Below are 24,977 nucleotides of genomic sequence, written 5' to 3' on the forward strand. Positions count from 1 at the left end.
CTAACCCACTGTGCTACCGTGCCGCCTGCTAATCCACCTAACCTACACATTTTGGGATACTAAGGGGCAATGAAGCATGGCCAATCCACCTAATCTACATATCTTTGGACTGTGGGAGGAAACTGGAGCATCCGGAGGAAACTCACACAGAGTCTTCCCAAGACCAGAATCAAACTCTGACTCCAGGCACTGCGGGGCAGCTGTGCCAGCGTGCCACCCCTGAATCTTGGTGTCTCCCAGTGAATTCAATCCAGCTGGTAATATGTGGGTTAACACTAAAAAAGTGACCACAAAAATCTGCTGGGTCATCTCAATAACTGGATTGGCCATCGTTTAGAGAGTGAGACCCCTTGTCCCTCACCCCCACACGTTCGCGGTTTGATGTTAAGAGTTGTTTTAACAGAGTGTTCCACAATCCAAAATCTAATCAAATCCAAACATACTTAGCCACAGCCAGGAATGCCAGCTCTACATTGATGCCAGTTTTGGCACTGGTCTCTATGAAAGGAACTCCATATTCCTGTGGGTCAGACACAGATATTATTAGAGAGGAGTCAGACACAGAGAGCTCACCAATGTCTTACACACTGCTTTGTGTGTTTTCAGCACTTGAAATGCCATAGCAAGTGACGGAATATGGAATTGGAATAGATAGGTGCTTTGTGGCTGACAGAGACACAATGGGCCGAAGGGCCTCTTACTGTGCTGTTCTTTGAACATAACATAAGAACATAAGAAATAGGAGCAGGAGTAGGCCATCTAGCCCTCTGAGCCTGCCCCGCCATTCAATAAGATCATGGCTGATCTGTCGTGGCTCAGTTCCACATTCCTGCCCTCTCCCCATAACCCTTAATCCCCTCTCTTATCAAAAACCCATCAACCCGCGTTTTAAAAATATTTAGCGAGGCAGCCTCCACCACCTCAACAGGCAGAGAATTCCAGAGATTCACCACCCTTTGAGTGAAGAAGTTCCTCCTCAACTCCGTTCTAAACCGCCCCCCCTTTATCTTGAGGCTGTGCCCCCTAGTCCTACTGTCCTTTCTGAGCGGGAAGAGTCTCTCCACCTCTATCCTATCCATCCCATTCATCATCTTATACATCTCAATGAGATCAATGAGATTCTTTGCAGATGTCACAGTCTATCACACATTAGTGTAGATATTCCCTGTTTCTGAAAGGACAGAATATGTGACAATAGAGGGGCTAATTTTACGACAACTATACTAAGCTGGACCAGCAAGTTGGCTGCACCATGGTACACATCAAGAAACTAGGAGTTGCGTGTGAGACTCCTGATGGGAGGCCGCATAGGTGGGTTTGAAATGTGAACCCGGGGATCATTGTACCCAATAATGAAAGGAAACATGCATTTACATGGCACCTTTCGCAACCTCAAGTCATCGCCAGGGTCTTCACAGCCAGTGAATGACTTTCTAAGGGTAGTTACTGTTGTGATGTAACACATGTAGCAGCCAATTTCTACACAGCAGGATCCCACAAACAACAACATGATACTGATCAATTATTATCTTCCTGTTGATGCTTCAGTTATAGATATTAGAGATGATATTGAGGAGAGCTCTCCCTCACTTTGTCTTGCTTAGGGCCATGTGATCCTTTACATGCCAAGAGGACAGCTGGTGAGGGGGGGGCCTCAGTTTAACATTATCAGTGAGAGAGTGTATTTTTGACAGAGGGTCACATTCCTGCACTGGAGAATCAGCCTTGAGTTTGTTACTCAAGACTGGGACTTTAATGGGCAGTTTCTGACTAAGAGTGATACTCATAGTGCATACTGTCCAAACATTGTTCAAATCAGTCAGCTCACCCTGGCCAGTTTCTCGCCTTCTTCTCTCTTGATGGCCCTCTCACTGGTGATGTCAGCCTGCAATAACGAAACAGACCAGTTAATGTCCCTGACAGGGCGGGAATGTAGCACACATCTCACAGCTCCAGATGGACAAACTCAGGAACTCTGTGAGAGTCATGGAGTGACAGATCACACCAATCAGAGCGCACACAGAAACAGTGCAGAGTCAAAAACACACTGGGCACTGGATATATACACAGAAAAAGAGATTTACATATATCGAATTGGCAAAGTAAACCTGCCCGTTCCAGTGAGACTCTTATTATTCCCAGTGGAAAGACAGTCATTAAAAAGGTTATTTATTGAGAACATGTGTTGGAGGACTGGAGAGTGAGGTACAGGCATTCTGAATGGGAGAGTGAGATACAGGCATTCTGAATGGGAGAGTGAGGTACAGGCATTCTGAATGGGAGAGTGAGATACAGGCATTCTGAATGGGAGAGTGAGGTACAGGCATTCTGAATGAGAGAGTGAGGTACAGGCATTCTGAATGGGAGAGTCAAGGCTTTGGACAAAGTGAGGGAATTTCAATGGACAGATTAGTTGGAAGTTGTGAATAAACATATTAAAGTTTGGGAATCCTGAGATGAGCAGATATTGTGATGTGAAATCACTGTTGGAATCCAGTTACATTGTGGTTACAATAGAGGGGCTAATTTTACTACAACTATACCAAGCTGGACCAGCAAGTTGGCTGCACCATGGCACACATCAAGAAACTAGGAGTTGTATGTGAGACTCCTGATGGGTGGCTGCATAGGTGGGTTTGAAATGTGAACTCGGGGATCATTGTACCCAATAACTAAAGTCTTCACAGGATTTCAGTGCAAATCCCATACGATTACTCCCAGTGCCACGTGCCACCAAGCACAGAAATAGAAGAATATTGCAGATGAGTGCACTATTAGGAGATGGTGCAGGAGGGAGGGTTTTAGATTCCTGGATCACTGGGAAAATTTCTGGGGAAGGTGGGATCTGTACAAACGGGACTGTTTACATAAGAACATAAGAACATAAGAAATAGGAGCAGGAGTAGGCCATCCAGCCCTTCGAGCCTGCCCCGCCATTCAATAAGATCATGGCTGATCTGTCGTGGCTCAGTTCCACATTCCCGCCCTCTCCCCATAACCCTTAATCCCCTCTCTTATCAAAAACCCATCAACCCGCGTCTTAAAAATATTTAGTGAGGCAGCCTCCACCACCTCAACGGGCAGAGAATTCCAGAGATTCACCACCTTTTGAGTGAAGAAGTTCCTCCTCAACTCCGTTCTAAACCACCCCCCCTTTATCTTGAGGCTGTGCCCCCTAGTCCTACTGTCCTTTCTGAGCGGGAACAGCCTCTCCACCTCTATCCTATCCATCCCATTCATCATCTTATATGTCTCAATGAGATCTCCCCTCATTCTTCTAAACTCTAACGAGTACAAGCCTAGTTTATTCAGCCTCTCCTCATAGCTCAACCCCTCAACTCCGGAATCAGCCTAGTAAACCTCCTCTGCACTCCCTCCAAGGCCAAAATATCCTTGCGTAAGTACGGCGACCAAAACTGCACACAGTACTCCAGCTGCGGCCTCACCAATGCCCTATACAGCTGCAGCAAGACCTCCCTACTTTTATATTCAATCCCCCTCGCGATGAAGGCCAGCATCCCATTCGCTTTCCTGACCACCTGCTGCACCTGCAAGCTGGGTTTTTGCGACTCATGCACAAGGACCCCGAGGTCCCTCTGCACCGTCGCCTGCTGCAGTTTTTCGCCCCGTAAGTAATAGTCCTTCCTACCATTCTTCCTACCAAAGTGGACCACCTCACACTTGCCAACATTAAATTCCATTTGCCATTTCCTGGCCCATTCGCCCAGCCTATCTAGATCCTTCTGCAGACTCTCCACACCCTCCGCGGAATTTGCCGTTCCACCAATCTTGGTGTCATCAGCAAATTTCGACACCCTGCACTCGGTTCCCTCCTCCAGATCATCTATATAAATGGTAAAAAGCTGAGGCCCCAGCACCGACCCCTGGGGCACCCCACTAGTCACCAACCGCCAATCCGAATAGCACCCATTGACCCCCACTCTCTGCCTCCTATTTGACAACCAATCCTCTATCCACGCTAACACCCTACCCCCAACTCCATGCCCCCTGACCTTCTGCAATAACCTCTTGTGAGGCACCTTGTCAAAGGCCTTTTGAAAATCAAGAAAGACCACATCCACCGGCTCTCCTCTATCCACCGCCCTAGACACATCCTCATAGAACTCCAGTAAATTTGTCAGACACGACTTCCCCTTAACGAAACCGTGCTGCGTCTGCTCTATCAAGCAATTCCCCTCAAGATGCCTCGCTATTTCCTCCTTGATGACGGATTCTAACATTTTACCCACAACAGACGTTAAACTAACCGGCCTATAATTCCCTGCCTTTTGCCTGGCACCCTTCTTAAACAATGTTTAAGAACAACAATGTTTCTTCTTAACAACAATGTTTACATCTGGACCAGAGTCAGTCTAACATATTTGCGGGACATTTTGCTTGTGCTGTTGGGAGGAGTTTAAACTAATTTGACAGGGGGAGGGGGTGACACAGAGTGTTAGCAGAATAGGGTCACAGCATCATACAGTGAAACAATCAAAACAGTGAGAGTGCAGCTGTATTAAGTTTCAAGGGAGTAAAGCAAGGCTGAATGGTCTCTAATGCCAGGAGTATTACAGGTAAAATGGATGGGTTAAGGGTGAGGATTTGTGATACAGCAAACATCCCGGAGACATGGTTGAAGGAGGGGCAGGATTGGCGACTCAACACTGTAAGATATAGAATCTTCAGGTGAGACGCAGGAGGGGGTAAAAGAGGGGGAGGCTTTGTTTAATTAGTTAAGGAGTCAGTCACTGCAATAAGGAGAGATATCTTAGAGGGGTCTTCAAATGGAGTTTGTGGGTTGCGTTTAGGAATAAAAAGAGGACAACAACATTGCTCTGTGTTTATTATAGACCCCCAGATAGTCAGCGGGAAATTGAGGAGCAAATATGTGCACAATTCACAGAGGTGTGTAAAAATAACAATAACAGGGTAATATTATAGTAGATGATTTCAAATTTCTCCACATTAACTGGGGTGGTCACGGTGTTAAGGGATTGGATGGAGTGGATTTCTTGTATATGTCTGGGTAGCTGGTTGAGGTGGTGGTGTTTTGGTGATAGCAATCACAATGTGGTACAAATTAAATTTCTAACGGACAAAGAAATAGATGAGTTATAAAAAAAGGTTTTCAATTGGGGGGAGTGGAGTATAGTAAAATAAGGCAGGATCTGGCCAACATAAACTGGGAACAGGTACTTGTGGGGAAATCTACGGAAGAGCAGTGAGGGGGGGGGCACTCAAAAAGGGAATGGGGATGGTACAGACCCAACATGTTCCATCTAGGGTGATAGGAAGGAGTAACAAGCCCAGAGAACCATGGATGATCAGAGATAGGATACGATGAGAAGGTTTTTAGCAGATACAAGAGGAGCAAATCTGTGGCTGCATGAGTGGAGGACAAAGAGCGCAAATTGGAGCTTAAGAAAGCGATCAGGAGAGCAAAGAAGGGATATGAATAAGTTCTGGCTGGTAAAATAGGGAAAATCACAAGATATTCCATAGTTATATCAATGGGAAGAGGATAACCAGGAAAAGAGTAGGGCCCATTAGAGGACAGTCTACGGGTGGAACCATTGGTAGAGTGTTGAATGAATATTCTGCTTCCATCTTCACCCTAAAGAATGAGGATGATGGTATGGAATTCAGGGAGAGAAACCACGAGGTTCTAGAGCAAATTGAGATTGGGAGTGACAAGGTGATGGAGATACTGGCAGCCTTAAAAAATGGATAAATCTCCAGGTCCGGATGAATTGTGTCCCAGGCTGCTGTGGGAGGCAAGGGAGGAGATTGCAGGGGCTCTGACCCAAGCTTTTAATTCCTCTCTGGCCAAGGGGGAGACACCAAAGGACTGGAGAACAGTCAATGTGGTTCCGTTATTTAAGGAGGTTTAAGGATAAACTAGGGGACAAAAGACCAGTGACTTTCACGTCAGTGATACAGAAACATGGTGAAAATTCTGAAGGAATCTATATCCACTTGGAGAGGCAAAGATTGAAGGTTGGCTGGATGTTTAACAGTGAGATTGAATGCCTTGTGCATAGACAGAATGATCAAATGAACAGATAAATGGCAGATGGAATTTAACCCGGAAAAGTGTGAGGTGATACATTTTGGAAGGAGTAATTTGCATGAGGACATGACACTGGGAACTTCTAGAGGAACAAAGGAACCTTGGCATGTTTGTCCACAGATCTCTGAAGACAGGAAGTGGGAAGACAGGAAAAAGGCCTTTAACAATCCATAGATTACAAAAGCAGAGAACATCGGAGAGAGCACAACCAGAGGACTGTCTGCAGTTCTGCTCACAACATTAGTCTTTTGGTTTGATTTATGATTTCCATATGAATTGGGGTACAGTTTCTTGTGTGCTATATAGTCAAAATATACCATTCATAGAGTATCTAGGAGAGAAGGAAAGGCGAGGGTGCAGAAGGTAGTGTTATAGTCATAGCCAGGGTGTGAAAAAAGATCAGCTGAGGTGCTTCATATGTATCAACATAGACTTGATGGGCTGAAGGGTCTCTGGCTGTGTGATTCAATGATCGGAGTGTCTGTTTGCACTGGCAGTACAATAAGCAAATTGCACCAGACAATGAGCTTACACTCGATAACATCCCTTTCTTTCTCCAGTCAACCAGTTCCTCACAGTCCACACTGACCCGCTCTCTGTCCACACTGACCCGCTCTCTGTCCACACCGACCCGCTCTCTGTCCACACTGACCCGCTCTCTGTCCACACTGACCCGCTCCCTGTCCACACTGACCCGCTCCCTGTCCACACTGACCCGCTCCCTGTCCACACTGACCCGCTCTCTATCCACACTGACCCGCTCTCTGTCCACACTGACCCGCTCCCTGTCCACACTGACCCGCTCTCTGTCCACACTGACCCGCTCTCTGTCCACACTGACCCGCTCTCTGTCCACACTGACCCGCTCCCTGTCCACACTGACCCGCTCCCTGTCCACACTGACCCGCTCCCTGTCCACACTGACCCGCTCCCTGTCCACACTGACCCGCTCTCTGTCCACACTGACCCGCTCTCTGTCCACACTGACCGGCTCTCTGTCCACACTGACCCGCTCTCTGTCCACACTGACCCGCTCCCTGTCCACACTGACCCGCTCTCTGTCCACACTGACCCGCTCCCTATCCACACTGACCCGCTCTCTGTCCACACTGACCCGCTCCCTGTCCACACTGACTGGCTCCCTGTCCACATTGACCCGCTCTCTGTCCACACTGACTGGCTCCCTGTCCACACTGACCCGCTCTCTGTCCACACTGACCCGCTCCCTGTCCACACTGACCCGCTCTCTGTCCACACTGACCCGCTCCCTGTCCACACTGACCCGCTCTCTGTCCACACTGACCCGCTCCCTGTCCACACTGACCCGCTCTCTGTCCACACTGACCCGCTCCCTGTCCACACTGACCCGCTCCCTGTCCATACTGACCCGCTCTCTGTCCACACTGACCCGCTCTCTGTCCACACTGACTGGCTCCCTGTCCACACCGACCCACTCTCTGTCCACACTGACCCGCTCTCTGTCCACACTGACCCGCTCCCTGTCCACACTGACCTGCTCTCTGTCCACACTGACCCGCTCTCTGTCCACACCGACCCGCTCCCTGTCCACACTGACCCGCTCTCTGTCCACACTGACCCACTCTCTGTCCACACTGACCCGCTCTCTGTCCACACCGACCCGCTCCCTGTCCACACTGACCCGCTCTCTGTCCACACCGACCCGCTCCCTGTCCACACTGACCCGCTCTCTGTCCACACCGACCCGCTCTCTGTCCACACTGACCCGCTCTCTGTCCACACTAACCCGCTCTCTGTCCACACTGACCCGCTCTCTGTCCACACTGACTGGCTCCCTTCCACACTGACCGGCTCTCTGTCCACACTGACCAGCTCTCTGTCCACACTGACCCACTCTCTGTCCACACTGACTGGCTCCCTGTCCACACTGACCGGCTCTCTGTCCACACTGACCGGCTCTCTGTCCACACTGACTGGCTCTCTGTCCACACTGACCGGCTCTCTGTCCACACTGACCCGCTCTCTGTCCACACCGACCCGCTCTCTGTCCACACTGACTGGCTCTCTGTCCACACTGACCCGCTCTCTGTCCACACCGACCCGCTCTCTGTCCACACTGACCGGCTCTCTGTCCACACTGACCCGCTCTCTGTCCACACTGACCCGCTCTCTGTCCACACTGACCCGCTCTCTGTCCACACCGACCCACTCTCTGTCCACACTGACCCGCTCTCTGTCCACATTGACCCGCTCTCTGTCCACACTGACCCGCTCTCTGTCCACACTGACCCACTCTCTGTCCACACTGACCCACTCTCTGTCCACACTGACCCGCTCTCTGTCCACATTGACCCGCTCTCTGTCCACACTGACCCGCTCCCTGTCCACACTGACCCGCTCCCTGTCCACACTGACCCACTCTCTGTCCACACTGACCCGCTCCCTGTCCACACTGACTGGCTCCCTGTCCACACTGACCCGCTCTCTGTCCACACTGACTGGCTCCCTGTCCACACTGACCCGCTCTCTGTCCACACTGACCCGCTCCCTGTCCACACTGACCCGCTCCCTGTCCACACTGACCCGCTCTCTGTCCACACTGACCCGCTCTCTGTCCACACTGACTGGCTCCCTGTCCACACCGACCCACTCTCTGTCCACACTGACCCGCTCCCTGTCCACACTGACCCGCTCTCTGTCCACACTGACCCGCTCTCTGTCCACACTGACTGGCTCCCTGTCCACACTGACCCGCTCTCTGTCCACACCGACCCGCTCCCTGTCCACACTGACCTGCTCTCTGTCCACACTGACCCGCTCTCTGTCCACACCGACCCGCTCCCTGTCCACACTGACCCGCTCTCTGTCCACACTGACCCACTCTCTGTCCACACTGACCCGCTCTCTGTCCACACCGACCCGCTCCCTGTCCACACTGACCCGCTCTCTGTCCACACTGACCCGCTCTCTGTCCACACCGACCCGCTCTCTGTCCACACTGACCCGCTCTCTGTCCACACTGACTGGCTCCCTTCCACACTGACCGGCTCTCTGTCCACACTGACCGGCTCTCTGTCCACACTGACCCACTCTCTGTCCACACTGACTGGCTCCCTGTCCACACTGACCGGCTCTCTGTCCACACTGACCGGCTCTCTGTCCACACTGACCGGCTCTCTGTCCACACTGACTGGCTCTCTGTCCACACTGACCGGCTCTCTGTCCACACTGACCGGCTCTCTGTCCACACTGACCCGCTCTCTGTCCACACCGACCCGCTCTCTGTCCACACCGACCGGCTCTCTGTCCACACCGACCGGCTCTCTGTCCACACTGACCCGCTCTCTGTCCACACTGACCCGCTCTCTGGCCACACTGACCCGCTCCCTGTCCACACTGACCCGCTCTCTGGCCACACTGACCCGCTCTCTGTCTTCCTGGTTGAAGTTGTTCAGCTCCCAATGTACAGACCACACTCCCTCACCCAAACCACCACTGGGTGTTGGAGCAATGCTGAGTATCTCAGACTGTTTGGTATTCTTACACATTTCCAATGTAAACCCTGAAATATCAGTCAGTAATTCTCATTGGTTTGTTTTCCTTCAGCTGGGTGGCTAATTGCAGCACTCACATTATTCACTCCTTCTAATGGACCAATTAATTTTTAATTAAACCTTTGTTTATCTTTCTTTTGTCAATGAGAAAACTGAGCTGAGATTTTGGTGATGTGGCATCTTGTTAAATTTCTGTCATAGAACATCGAATGAAATTTAGAGTTAGTACGCACCTTGTTACCGAGCAACATGATGACGACATCCTGTTGTGCATATTCATGTACCTCCGTTAACCAGGCCTGGCAGAGAGTAGAGCAGATCAAATATTAATAACAGCTTCTCTTTAAAAACAGAAATGATTTTAAGGAAATAGAAATTCAGAAGAGGCACAGGTCTGAAATGGCTCAGATAAAATAGTTACCCAGCACACTAATCTCCCAGCCACCAACTGCAATCATCTTCACAACTAAAAACCGGAGTACTGACAGCAAAAACAGGAGAGTAAAGCTCCCTGTACACTGTCCCCTATCAAACATCCCAGGACAGGTTCAGCATGGGGTTAGATACAGAGTAAAGCTCCCCCTGTACACTGTCCCCCCATCAAACACTCCCAGGACAGGTTCAGCACGGGGTTAGATACAGAGTAAAGCTCCCTGTACACTGTCCCCTATCAAACATCCCAGGACAGGTTCAGCACGGGGTTAGATCCAGAGTAAAGCTCCCTCTACACTGTCCCCATCAAACATCCCAGGACAGGGACAGCACAGGGTTAGATACAGAGTAAAGCTCCCTCTACACTGTCCCCATCAAACACTCCCAGGACAGGGACAGCACAGGGTTAGATACAGAGTAAAGCTCCCTCTACACTGTCCCCCATCAAACACTCCCAGGACAGGTACAGCACGGGGTTAGATACAGAGTAAAGCTCCCTCTACACTGTCCCCCATCAAACACTCCCAAGACAGGTACAGCACGGGGTTAGATACAGAGTAAAGCTCCCTCTACACTGTCCCCCATCAAACACTCCCAGGACAGGTATAGCACGGGGTTAGATACAGAGTAAAGCTCCCTCTACACTGTCCCCCCCATCAAACACTCCCAGGACAGGTACAGCATGGGGTTAGATACAAAGTAAAGCTCCCTCTACACTGTCCCCCCCATCAAACACTCCCAGGACAGGTACAGCATGGGGTTAGATACAAAGTAAAGCTCCCTCTACACTGTCCCCATCAAACACTCCCAGGACAGGTACAGCATGGGGTTAGATACAGAGTGAAGCTCCCTCTACACTGTCCCCCCCATCAAACACTCCCAGGACAGGTACAGCATGGGGTTAGATACAAAGTAAAGCTCCCTCTACACTGTCCCCATCAAACACTCCCAGGACAGGTACAGCACAGGGTTAGATACAGAGTAAAGCTCCCTCTACACTGTCCCCATCAAACACTCCCAGGACAGGTACAGCACGGGGTTAGATACAGAGTAAAGCTCCCTCTACACTATCCCCACAAACACACCCAGGGTAGGTCTGGCATGTACCTTGAATGCCTGTGGCTTTGGGCTAACAATGTTTCCTGAAACAGCCACAGAGGTGTGATTTTGCCAGGATTAGTGTTGGATTACTCTGAGGGTACTGCAGCAACTGCCTCCCCTCCTCCGGATGACCTGTCTCTCACTGTATCCATGTGCCTCAGTCATTTTCTGATGTTCCATTTCCAGCCAACCCCTTGGCCATTGGTCCTACATCAACCCAAGTGGGTTACACTTGAAGAGCTGGGATGATGAAATGTTTCATTCTGCCTTATCACCTTCATTCCCATCCTGAGTGAAGGTCAGGAATATGTCATCCAGGCACTTACCACTTCAGGAAGAATAAAGTGGACCTGTGGAATTTGTTGCAAAGATTCACAAAACGAAGCAAATGCTAAAATTCTGAGGACAAGATGAATAAATAACTCAAGTGTAGAAGATTATACGGTGATCTAATTGAGACGTTTCAGGATAGGGGAAATGAGACGTCACCACAGTTCCCTTTGGAGAGAGAGGTGACCGGTGGTGATTTTAACCTGAGGATCACCACACCTCAGGCAAGGGACAAGATAAGCGGGAATGGGACCCACACTGTTGGCATCGCTCTGCGTCACAAACCATCCATCCAGCCAACTGTAACCACTCCCCCAGATCGAGAGAAACCTTTTCCTCTAGTTGGGGCAGTCCAGCAGGTGGTGGGGGGGTAACTTAAAATTTAGGGGTGGGTTGTCTCATATCCTTTAAAAAGTACCGGGATCTGCACTTGGCACAGCATAGCATTGAAGGCTATGGGCCAAGTGCTGGGTAGGTAGGTTGTGTGTTCCTCACATGTTGTTGCTGATTCAATGGGCTGAAGGGCCTCGTCTGCACTGTGTGATTCTGTGATAGATTTTTGTTTGTCAAGAGTATGGAGGATTACTGAACCAATGCAAGTAAAGAGAGTTAAGGTACAGATCAACCATGATCTAATTAAATGAAGTAACGGCTCGAGGGGTTGAATGGCCTCTTCCTGTTTGTGTGGGATCCAGGGCCTTTGGGAACCAGTGGGAAATATAAAATCGGGAAGCTGCCGTCAATCACAAATAGGAGAGGGTTAAATTTAACGTCTGCTTCTAAGCAACCTGACTCAGCAACATCCTCTGGTTAGAAACAAATAAAGAGAATCTCATGTGATATTTTGAGACTGCTTCAAGCAAAATTACATTTAGTAATGAGGTGGGAGTACAGCAACAGGAGATCTGTAGCTGTCTAACCTCAACCTGCTGCTCTATTCACATTGATTTTCCTCAGTCAGTCTTCATTTAGACAACCTCTATCTGTCTATTTGACATCACCAGTAAGTCAATGTACGTCATCCTTTATAATGAGGCACTCCAAATGAACCCTCACATTTACACAATCAGCCTCGACAAGGCTACAGTTACACATTACAGATGGCAGCAACATTCTAAACCCTGCTTCTTGCGATAAACAAATATCCCTCTTCAGCTTGCAGTTTTCCATCCTGCACTTTCCCTCCCCGACTGCATTGAATCGAGGCTGGTCGTGTACCCCGACTCTACACCTTCCTGTACCTTGGTCTGAAGGTGCTTATTTGACACGGGAGAGAGATCTCCCCACTCTGCAATTAGCCTCTTGGCAAATGAAGCTTGGATGACCTACTAGGAAAATTGGCAGGGGAACAAATAGCAACTTTTACAGATGCCCCATAGAAGGCATTCTTTTTGGTTGTATCACGGTTTGGTATGGGCTCCTGCTCTGCCCAAAACCACAGTAAACTAGAAAAGATCGTGAATGTAGCCCAATCCATCGCACAAACCAGCTTCCCATCCATTGACCCTGTCTACACTCTCCGCTGCCTCAGCAAAGCAGCCAGCATAATCAAGAACCCCACACACCCCGGACATTCTCTCTTCCACCATCTTCCTTCGGGAAAAGATACGAAACTCTGAGGACACTATATTCTGCACTCTCTCATTTCCTTCTCTATAAACGGTATGTTTTGTCTATATAGCACGCAAGAAACAATACTTTTCACTGTATGTTAATACATGTGACAATAATAAGTCAAATCAAATCAAATCAAAAATTCACAATAGATACAAGTGATTGGGTATGGACATCAGGGAAGGAGTGAGCAAGAGCAGAATTCTGTGGTTGTACAGATCAGGAATGACTGACGTTCTGGGTCTCACTTCTTCTGAGAAAGGGAGGCTGAGGGCTGATCTCACATAGACTCTCATCTGAGTATTTGGGAATTTGGATCAAAGTGGGAACAGTCCCATTCTGCGCTGTAACATTTCTATGATTCTGTCATCTCCCCACATTCCTCCATCTTGCCTATAATCCACAAGCAATGAGGAAATCTCAGCTTGTTGTCCACACACACAGTCCTGGCTTACTCCAGCTGACCCCATTGGCTGGGGGTCCATGGCCCACTCGGGGGGGTTTCCGAGGTTCTGCCAACTCAGATCCAAATCTTTCCAACAATCTCATTGTATGAGCAGTGGTGAGAAGAGTAAAAGAAGGATGAGTCTGATCACTAAGATTATCAATGTATTTATGATTATCACTGTATTTATCAATAAGACAAGTCTCAATATTGATGATGTATTCTTTTTCCATGAGGAGAATTGAATTTACTGCGCTGCTGTCATGTTACTGCTCCCGTGTCCCAGAGCTCGTGCTGACAGCAGTGGGATAACTGTGTGGTGTGCACTTTCCTGCTGCCATCTTCCAATCCAGTCAGGGGAGGGGGTTTGACATCTTGTGGAGTTGATGGGTTTGGGTTTCAATGTAAGAGTGTTGGTGTGCTTTCCTTTGATTTCACCCTTCACTGCTAGTCTGCAGAGCCAACATGCCCTGGACACTGGCCAATGGCACGTCATGGTCTCAAGCCCAAGTCCTGGGGACTACCTTGGGGCACAATGGTTAGCACAGCTGCTTCACAATGCCAGGGTTCGATTCCCAGCTGTGGTCACTGTGTGGAGTTTGTACATTCTCCCCATGTCTGCATGGGTTTCCTCTGGGTGCTCCGGTTTCCTCCCACACTCCAAAGATGTGCGGGTAATGTGGATTGGTCATGCTAAATTGCTCCTACTAAGGTCAGGGGGACTAGCATGGAGTTATGGGGATAGGGCTTGTGGGATTGCAGTTGGTGCAGACTTGATGGGCTGAATGGCCTCCTTCTGCACTGTAGGATTCTATGATTCTATGATAGGGAAGAGAAACAGGCCATTTGGTCCAACCTGTCCGTCCTATTGTATCTGCTTCACTCAAACTTCCTACTTTTCCTTATCTAAATCTACCATCGTAAACCTGTATTCCCTCCTCTCTCAGATCTATTCCTTAACATTTTCAATGCTATTCACTCCAACTATTCTCTACGGCAGTGAGTTCCATATTTTGGATGGAGGATTTGTCTGAATTCCCTACTGGATTTCTTGGTGATTATTTTATATTGATGGCCTCAGGTTATACTCTTTTCCACAACAGGAAACGTTCTCTCTGTGTCCACACTTTGGGCTGTGGGAGGAATCTGAAGCTCCCAGTGGAACCCCTGCAGACATGGGGAGAACGTGCAAACTCCACAGTCACCTGAGGACGAAACTGAACGGGTTCCCTGGCGCTGTGAGGCAGCAGTGCTGTGCCACCGTGCCCCCGGGAATCGAACCTGGGTCCCTGGCGCTGTGAGGCAGCAGTGCTAACCCACTGCGTCACCGTGCCCCCGGGAATCGAACTTGGGTCCCTGACGCTGTGAGGCAGCAGTGCTAACCCACTGTGCCACCGTGCCCCCGGGAATCGAACCTGGGTCCCTGGTGCTGTGAGACAGCAGTGATAACCCACTGTGTCACCGTGCCCCCGGGAATCGAACCCGGGTCCCTGGCGCTGTGAGGCAGCAGTGCTAACCCACTGTGTCACTGTGCCCCCGGGAATCGAACCCGGGTCCCTGGCGCTGTGAGGCAGCAGTGCTAACCCACTGTGTCACTGTGCCCCCAGGAATCGAACCCAGATCCCTGGCGCTGTGAGGCAGCAGTGCTAACCCACTGTGCTGCTATGCCATCCTGGAAACAATGGTGCCCAATCTGAGGGACTTATCTCGTTATCATCTCAACAATATCATGTCTATCCATTCCATCTTCCAGGTAAATAACTGAACCTGAATTAATCTTTCAAAATTGTAAATTCCTCTGCATGTTAGCCCTCAGAGAAAAGACCCACCCTGCCAACCCAGACATGGAAACCCAGGCATTCAGAACATAGAACATAGAACACTACAGCACAAACAGGCCCTTCGGCCCACAAGTTGCGCCGATCACTTCTATACCTACTAAGCCATAGACCAATCTATAACCCCCAATCCCATTAGATCCCATATACTCATCCAGAAGTCTTTTAAAACACCCCAGCGAGTTCGCCTCTACCACCACCGACGGCAGCCGATTCCACTCACTCACCACCCTCTGAGTGAAAAACTTACCCCTAACATCACCTCTGTACTTGCTTCCCAGCACCTTAAATCTGTGTCCTCTCGTAGCGACCATTTCAGCCTGGGGAAATAGCCTCTGAGAATCCACCCTATCTATTCCTCTCAACATTTTATAAACCTCTATCAGGTCGCCTCTCAACCTTCGTCTCTCCAGGGAGAAGAGACCTAGCTCCCTCAACCTATCCTCATAAGGGATGCCTCCCAATCCAGGCAACATCCTTGTAAATCTCCTCTGCACCCTCTCAATAGCTTCCACATCCTTCCTGTAGTGAGGCGACCAGAACTGCGCACAGTACTCCAAGTGGGGTCTGTGAAGGGTCGTATATTTCTGGAATTATCCTTGTAAACCTTCTCTGAACCTCTCCAATGTCTCTGTACCTGTTTATGAAGTGGTGACCAGAACCGTGCAGAGTTCACACAGCGCTCCCAGCGTGATCTAACCAGAGTTCTCTATACACACAGCACTCTCAGTGTGATCTAACCAGAGTTCTCTATACACACAGCACTCTCAGTGTGATCTAACCAGAGTTCTCTATACACACAGCACTCTCAGTGTGATCTAACCAGAGTTCTCTATACACACAGCACTCTCAGTGTGATTGAACCAGAGTTCTCTATACACACAGCACTCTCAGTGTGATCTAACCAGAGTTCTCTATACACACAGCACTCTCAGTGTGATCTAACCAGAGTTCTCTATACACACAGCACTCTCAGTGTGATCTAACCAGAGTTCTCTATACACACAGCACTCTCAGTGTGATCTAACCAGAGTTCTCTACACACACAGCACTCTCAGTGTGATCTAACCAGAGTTCTCTATACACACAGCGCTCTCAGTGTGATCTAACCAGAGTTCTCTATACACACAGCGCTCTCAGTGTGATCTAACCAGAGTTCTCTATACACACAGCACTCTCAGTGCGATCTAACCAGAGTTCTCTATACACACAGCACTCTCAGTGCGATCTAACCAGAGTTCTCTATACACACAGCGCTCTCAGTGTGATCTAACCAGAGTTCTCTATACACACAGCACTCTCAGTGCGATCTAACCAGAGTTCTCTATACACACAGCACTCTCAGTGCGATCTAACCAGAGTTCTCTATACACACAGCACTCTCAGTGCGATCTAACCAGAGTTCTCTATACACACAGCACTCTTAGTGTGATCTAACCAGAGTTCTTTATACACACAGCACTCTTAGTGTGATCTAACCAGAGTTCTCTATACACACAGCACTCTTAGTGTGATCTAACCAGAGTTCTCTATACACACAGCACTCTCAGTGTGATCTAACCAGAGTTCTCTATACACACAGCGCTCTCAGTGCGATCTAACCAGAGTTCTCTATACACACAGCGCTCTCAGTGCGATCTAACCAGAGTTCTCTATACACACAGCACTCTCAGTGTGATCTAACCAGAGTTCTTTATACACACAGCACTCTCAGTGTGATCTAACCAGAGTTCTCTATACACACAGCACTCTCAGTGTGATCTAACCAGAGTTCTCTATACACACAGCACTCTTAGTGTGATCTAACCAGAGTTCTCTATACACACAGCACTCTCAGTGTGATCTAACCAGAGTTCTCTATACACACAGCACTCTTAGTGTGATCTAACCAGAGTTCTCTATACACACAGCACTCTCAGTGTGATCTAACCAGAGTTGTTTATACACACAGCACTCTCAGTGTGATCTAACCAGAGTTCTCTATACACACAGCACTCTTAGTGTGATCTAACCAGAGTTCTTTATACACACAGCACTCTCAGTGTGATCTAACCAGAGTTCTCTATACACACAGCACTCTCAGTGTGATCTAACCAGAGTTCTCTATACACACAGCACTCTCAGTGCGATCTAACCAGAGTTCTCTATACACACAGCACTCTCAGTGTGATCTAACCAGAGTTCTCTATACACACAGCACTCTCAGTGCGATCTAACCAGAGTTCTCTATACACACAGCACTCTCAGTGCGATCTAACCAGAGTTCTCTATACACACAGCACTCTCAGTGCGATCTAACCAGAGTTCTCTATACACACAGCACTCTCAGTGCGATCTAACCAGAGTTCTCTATACACACAGCACTCTCAGTGTGATCTAACCAGAGTTCTCTATACACACAGCACTCTCAGTGCGATCTAACCAGAGTTCTCTATACACACAGCACTCTCAGTGCGATCTAACCAGAGTTCTCTATACACACAGCACTCTCAGTGTGATCTAACCAGAGTTCTCTATACACACAGCACTCTCAGTGCGATCTAACCAGAGTTCTCTATACACACAGCACTCTCAGTGTGATCTAACCAGAGTTCTCTATACACACAGCACTCTCAGTGCGATCTAACCAGAGTTCTCTATACACACAGCACTCTTAGTGTGATCTATCCAGAGTTCTCTATACACACAGCACTCTTAGTGTGATCTAACCAGAGTTCTCTATACACACAGCACTCTTAGTGTGATCTATCCAGAGTTCTCTATACACACAGCACTCTCAGTGTGATCTCACCAGAGTTCTCTATACACACAGCACTCTCAGTGTGATCTAACCAGAGTTCTCTATACACACAGCACTCTCAGTGTGATCTAACCAGAGTTCTCTATACACACAGCACTCTCAGTGTGATCTAACCAGAGTTCTCTATACACACAGCACTCTCAGTGTGATCTAACCAGAGTTCTCTATACACACAGCACTCTCAGTGTGATCTAACCAGAGTTCTCTATACACACAGCACTCTCAGTGTGATCTAACCAGAGTTCTCTATACACACAGCACTCTCAGTGTGATCTAACCAGAGTTCTCTATACACACAGCACTCTCAGTGTGATCTAACCAGAGTTCTCTATACACACAGCACTCTCAGTGTGATCTAACCAGAGTTCTCTACACACACAGCACTCTCAGTGTGATTGAACCAGAGTTCTCTATACACACAGCACTCTCAGTGTGATCTAACCAGAGTTCTCTATACACACAGCACTCTCAGTGTGATTGAACCAGAGTTCTCTATACACACAGCACTCTCAGTGTGATCTAACCAGAGTTCTCTATACACACAGCACTCTCAGTGTGATCTAACCAGAGTTCTCTATACACACAGCACTCTCAGTGTGATCTAACCAGAGTTCTCTATACACACAGCACTCTCAGTGTGATCTAACCAGAGTTCTCTATACACACAGCACTCTCAGTGTGATCTAACCAGAGTTCTCTATACACACAGCACTCTCAGTGTGATTGAACCAGAGTTCTCTATACACACAGCACTCTCAGTGTGATCTAACCAGAGTTCTCTATACACACAGCACTCTCAGTGTGATCTAACCAGAGTTCTCTATACACACAGCACTCTCAGTGTGATCTAACCAGAGTTCTCTATACACACAGCACTCTCAGTGTGATCTAACCAGAGTTCTCTATACACACAGCACTCTCAGTGTGATCTAACCAGAGTTCTCTATACACACAGCACTCTCAGTGTGATCTAACCAGAGTTCTCTATACACACAGCACTCTCAGTGTGATCTAACCAGAGTTCTCTATACACACAGCACTCTCAGTGTGATCTAACCAGAGTTCTCTATACACACAGCACTCTCAGTGTGATCTAACCAGAGTTCTCTATACACACAGCACTCTCAGTGTGATCTAACCAGAGTTCTCTATACACACAGCACTCTCAGTGTGATTGAACCAGAGTTCTCTATACACACAGCACTCTCAGTGTGATCTAACCAGAGTTCTCTATACACACAGCACTCTTAGTGTGATCTAACCAGAGTTCTCTATACACACAGCACTCTCAGTGTGATTGAACCAGAGTTCTCTATACACACAGCACTCTCAGTGTGATCTAACCAGAGTTCTCTATACACACAGCACTCTCAGTGTGATCTAACCAGAGTTCTCTATACACACAGCACTCTCAGTGCGATCTAACCAGAGTTCTCTATACACACAGCACTCTCAGTGTGATCTAACCAGAGTTCTCTATACACACAGCACTCTCAGTGCGATCTAACCAGAGTTCTCTATACACACAGCACTCTCAGTGCGATCTAACCAGAGTTCTCTATACACACAGCGCTCTCAGTGTGATCTAACCAGAGTTGTCTATACACACAGCACTCTCAGTGTGATCTAACCAGAGTTCTCTATACACACAGCACTCTCAGTGCGATCTAACCAGAGTTCTCTATACACACAGCACTCTCAGTGCGATCTAACCAGAGTTCTCTATACACACAGCGCTCTCAGTGTGATTGAACCAGAGTTCTCTATACACACAGCACTCTCAGTGTGATCTAACCAGAGTTCTCTATACACACAGCACTCTCAGTGTGATCTAACCAGAGTTCTCTATACACACAGCACTCTCAGTGTGATCTAACCAGAGTTCTCTATACACACAGCACTCTTAGTGTGATCTATCCAGAGTTCTCTATACACACAGCACTCTTAGTGTGATCTAACCAGAGTTCTCTATACACACAGCACTCTCAGTGTGATCTAACCAGAGTTCTCTATACACACAGCACTCTTAGTGTGATCTAACCAGAGTTCTCTATACACACAGCACTCTCAGTGTGATCTATCCAGAGTTCTCTATACACACAGCACTCTCAGTGCGATCTAACCAGAGTTCTCTATACACACAGCACTCTCAGTGTGATCTAACCAGAGTTCTCTATACACACAGCACTCTCAGTGCGATCTAACCAGAGTTCTCTATACACACAGCACTCTCAGTGTGATCTAACCAGAGTTCTCTATACACACAGCACTCTCAGTGTGATCTAACCAGAGTTCTCTATACACACAGCACTCTCAGTGTGATCTAACCAGAGTTCTCTATACACACAGCACTCTTAGTGTGATCTAACCAGAGTTCTCTATACACACAGCACTCTTAGTGTGATCTATCCAGAGTTCTCTATACACACAGCACTCTTAGTGTGATCTAACCAGAGTTCTCTATACACACAGCACTCTTAGTGTGATCTATCCAGAGTTCTCTATACACACAGCACTCTCAGTGCGATCTAACCAGAGTTCTCTATACACACAGCACTCTCAGTGCGATCTAACCAGAGTTCTCTATACACACAGCACTCTCAGTGCGATCTAACCAGAGTTCTCTATACACACAGCACTCTCAGTGTGATCTAACCAGAGTTCTCTATACACACAGCCCTCTCAGTGTGATCTAACCAGAGTTCTCTATACACACAGCACTCTCAGTGTGATCTAACCAGAGTTCTCTATACACACAGCACTCTCAGTGTGATTGAACCAGAGTTCTCTATACACACAGCACTCTCAGTGTGATCTAACCAGAGTTCTCTATACACACAGCACTCTCAGTGTGATCTAACCAGAGTTCTCTATACACACAGCACTCTCAGTGTGATCTAACCAGAGTTCTCTATACACACAGCACTCTCAGTGTGATCTAACCAGAGTTCTCTATACACACAGCACTCTCAGTGTGATTGAACCAGAGTTCTCTATACACACAGCACTCTCAGTGTGATCTAACCAGAGTTCTCTATACACACAGCACTCTCAGTGCGATCTAACCAGAGTTCTCTATACACACAGCACTCTCAGTGTGATTGAACCAGAGTTCTCTATACACACAGCACTCTCAGTGTGATCTAACCAGAGTTCTCTATACACACAGCACTCTCAGTGTGATTGAACCAGAGTTCTCTATACACACAGCACTCTCAGTGTGATCTAACCAGAGTTCTCTATACACACAGCACTCTCAGTGTGATTGAACCAGAGTTCTCTATACACACAGCACTCTCAGTGTGATCTAACCAGAGTTCTCTATACACACAGCACTCTCAGTGTGATCTAACCAGAGTTCTCTATACACACAGCACTCTCAGTGTGATCTAACCAGAGTTCTCTATACACACAGCACTCTTAGTGTGATCTATCCAGAGTTCTCTATACACACAGCACTCTTAGTGTGATCTAACCAGAGTTCTCTATACACACAGCACTCTCAGTGTGATCTAACCAGAGTTCTCTATACACACAGCACTCTTAGTGTGATCTAACCAGAGTTCTCTATACACACAGCACTCTCAGTGTGATCTAACCAGAGTTCTCTATACACACAGCACTCTCAGTGTGATCTAACCAGAGTTCTCTATACACACAGCACTCTCAGTGCGATCTAACCAGAGTTCTCTATACACACAGCACTCTCAGTGTGATCTAACCAGAGTTCTCTATACACACAGCACTCTCAGTGTGATCTAACCAGAGTTCTCTATACACACAGCACTCTCAGTGCGATCTAACCAGAGTTCTCTATACACACAGCACTCTCAGTGTGATCTAACCAGAGTTCTCTATACACACAGCACTCTCAGTGTGATCTAACCAGAGTTCTCTATACACACAGCACTCTCAGTGTGATCTAACCAGAGTTCTCTATACACACAGCACTCTTAGTGTGATCTAACCAGAGTTCTCTATACACACAGCACTCTCAGTGTGATCTAACCAGAGTTCTCTATACACACAGCACTCTTAGTGTGATCTAACCAGAGTTCTCTATACACACAGCACTCTTAGTGTGATCTATCCAGAGTTCTCTATACACACAGCACTCTCAGTGCGATCTAACCAGAGTTCTCTATACACACAGCACTCTCAGTGCGATCTAACCAGAGTTCTCTATACACACAGCACTCTCAGTGCGATCTAACCAGAGTTCTCTATACACACAGCACTCTCAGTGTGATCTAACCAGAGTTCTCTATACACACAGCACTCTCAGTGTGATCTAACCAGAGTTCTCTATACACACAGCACTCTCAGTGTGATCTAACTAGAGTTCTCTATACACACAGCACTCTCAGTGTGATCTAACCAGAGTTCTCTATACACACAGCACTCTCAGTGTGATCTAACCAGAGTTCTCTATACACACAGCACTCTCAGTGTGATTGAACCAGAGTTCTCTATACACACAGCACTCTCAGTGTGATCTAACCAGAGTTCTCTATACACACAGCACTCTCAGTGTGATCTAACCAGAGTTCTCTATACACACAGCACTCTCAGTGTGATCTAACCAGAGTTCTCTATACACACAGCACTCTCAGTGTGATCTAACCAGAGTTCTCTATACACACAGCACTCTCAGTGTGATTGAACCAGAGTTCTCTATACACACAGCACTCTCAGTGTGATCTAACCAGAGTTCTCTATACACACAGCACTCTCAGTGCGATCTAACCAGAGTTCTCTATACACACAGCACTCTCAGTGTGATTGAACCAGAGTTCTCTATACACACAGCACTCTCAGTGTGATCTAACCAGAGTTCTCTATACACACAGCACTCTCAGTGTGATTGAACCAGAGTTCTCTATACACACAGCACTCTCAGTGTGATCTAACCAGAGTTCTCTATACACACAGCACTCTCAGTGTGATTGAACCAGAGTTCTCTATACACACAGCACTCTCAGTGTGATCTAACCAGAGTTCTCTATACACACAGCACTCTCAGTGTGATCTAACCAGAGTTCTCTATACACACAGCACTCTCAGTGTGATCTAACCAGAGTTCTCTATACACACAGCACTCTCAGTGTGATTGAACCAGAGTTCTCTATACACACAGCACTCTCAGTGTGATCTAACCAGAGTTCTCTATACACACAGCACTCTCAGTGTGATCTAACCAGAGTTCTCTATACACACAGCACTCTCAGTGTGATCTAGCCAGAGTTCTCTATACACACAGCACTCTCAGTGTGATTGAACCAGAGTTCTCTATACACACAGCACTCTCAGTGTGATCTAACCAGAGTTCTCTATACACACAGCACTCTCAGTGTGATTGAACCAGAGTTCTCTATACACACAGCACTCTCAGTGTGATCTAACCAGAGTTCTCTATACACACAGCACTCTCAGTGTGATTGAACCAGAGTTCTCTATACACACAGCACTCTCAGTGTGATCTAACCAGAGTTCTCTATACACACAGCACTCTTAGTGTGATCTAACCAGAGTTCTCTATACACACAGCGCTCTCAGTGTGATCTAACCAGAGTTGTCTATACACACAGCACTCTCAGTGTGATCTAACCAGAGTTCTCTATACACACAGCACTCTCAGTGTGATCTAACCAGAGTTCTCTATACACACAGCACTCTCAGTGTGATCTAACCAGAGTTCTCTATACACACAGCACTCTCAGTGTGATCTAACCAGAGTTCTCTATACACACAGCACTCTCAGTGTGATCTAACCAGAGTTCTCTATACACACAGCACTCTTAGTGTGATCTAACCAGAGTTCTCTATACACACAGCACTCTCAGTGTGATCTAACCAGAGTTCTCTATACACACAGCACTCTCAGTGTGATCTAGCCAGAGTTCTCTATACACACAGCACTCTCAGTGTGATCTAACCAGAGTTCTCTATACACACAGCACTCTCAGTGTGATCTAGCCAGAGTTCTCTATACACACAGCACTCTCAGTGTGATCTAACCAGAGTTCTCTATACACACAGCACTCTCAGTGTGATTGAACCAGAGTTCTCTATACACACAGCACTCTCAGTGTGATCTAACCAGAGTTCTCTATACACACAGCACTCTCAGTGTGATTGAACCAGAGTTCTCTATACACACAGCACTCTCAGTGTGATCTAACCAGAGTTCTCTATACACACAGCACTCTCAGTGTGATTGAACCAGAGTTCTCTATACACACAGCACTCTCAGTGCGATCTAACCAGAGTTCTCTATACACACAGCGCTCTCAGTGTGATCTAACCAGAGTTGTCTATACACACAGCACTCTCAGTGCGATCTAACCAGAGTTGTCTATACACACAGCACTCTCAGTGTGATCTAACTAGAGTTCTCTATACACACAGCACTCTTAGTGTGATCTAACCAGAGTTCTCTATACACACAGCACTCTTAGTGTGATCTAACCAGAGTTCTCTATACACACAGCACTCTCAGTGTGATCTAACCAGAGTTCTCTATACACACAGCACTCTCAGTGTGATCTATCCAGAGTTCTCTATACACACAGCACTCTTAGTGTGATCTAACCAGAGTTCTCTATACACACAGCACTCTTAGTGTGATCTATCCAGAGTTCTCTATACACACAGCACTCTTAGTGTGATCTAACCAGAGTTCTCTATACACACAGCACTCTCAGTGTCATTGAACCAGAGTTCTCTATACACACAGCACTCTCAGTGCGATCTAACCAGAGTTCTCTATACACACAGCACTCTCAGTGTGATTGAACCAGAGTTCTCTATA

The 24,977-nt window shown here is 47.6% G+C and overlaps 1 protein-coding gene across 2 annotated transcripts in view; it reads right to left on the bottom strand.

Moving 5' to 3' along the window:
• Window positions 1–409: 409 nt before the first annotated feature.
• Window positions 410–24,977, bottom strand: part of LOC145356435 (ras-related protein Rab-37-like) — a 134,079-nt gene continuing 109,511 nt past the window's right edge. For both annotated transcript variants that reach the window (XM_080209161.1, XM_080209160.1), the window contains 3 exons: window positions 9,840–9,905; window positions 1,829–1,885; window positions 410–520 (listed from right to left, as the gene is read on the bottom strand). In XM_080209161.1, coding sequence (XP_080065287.1) covers window positions 428–520; window positions 1,829–1,885; window positions 9,840–9,905 — 216 coding nt within the window. In that variant the 3' untranslated portion in view covers window positions 410–427. The remainder of the gene's footprint in view (window positions 521–1,828; window positions 1,886–9,839; window positions 9,906–24,977) is intronic.

This window comes from Carcharhinus amblyrhynchos, chromosome 21 (assembly GCF_965287045.1).
Source record: "Carcharhinus amblyrhynchos chromosome 21, sCarAmb.v2.hapA, whole genome shotgun sequence".
Classification (NCBI taxonomy): domain Eukaryota; kingdom Metazoa; phylum Chordata; class Chondrichthyes; order Carcharhiniformes; family Carcharhinidae; genus Carcharhinus; species Carcharhinus amblyrhynchos.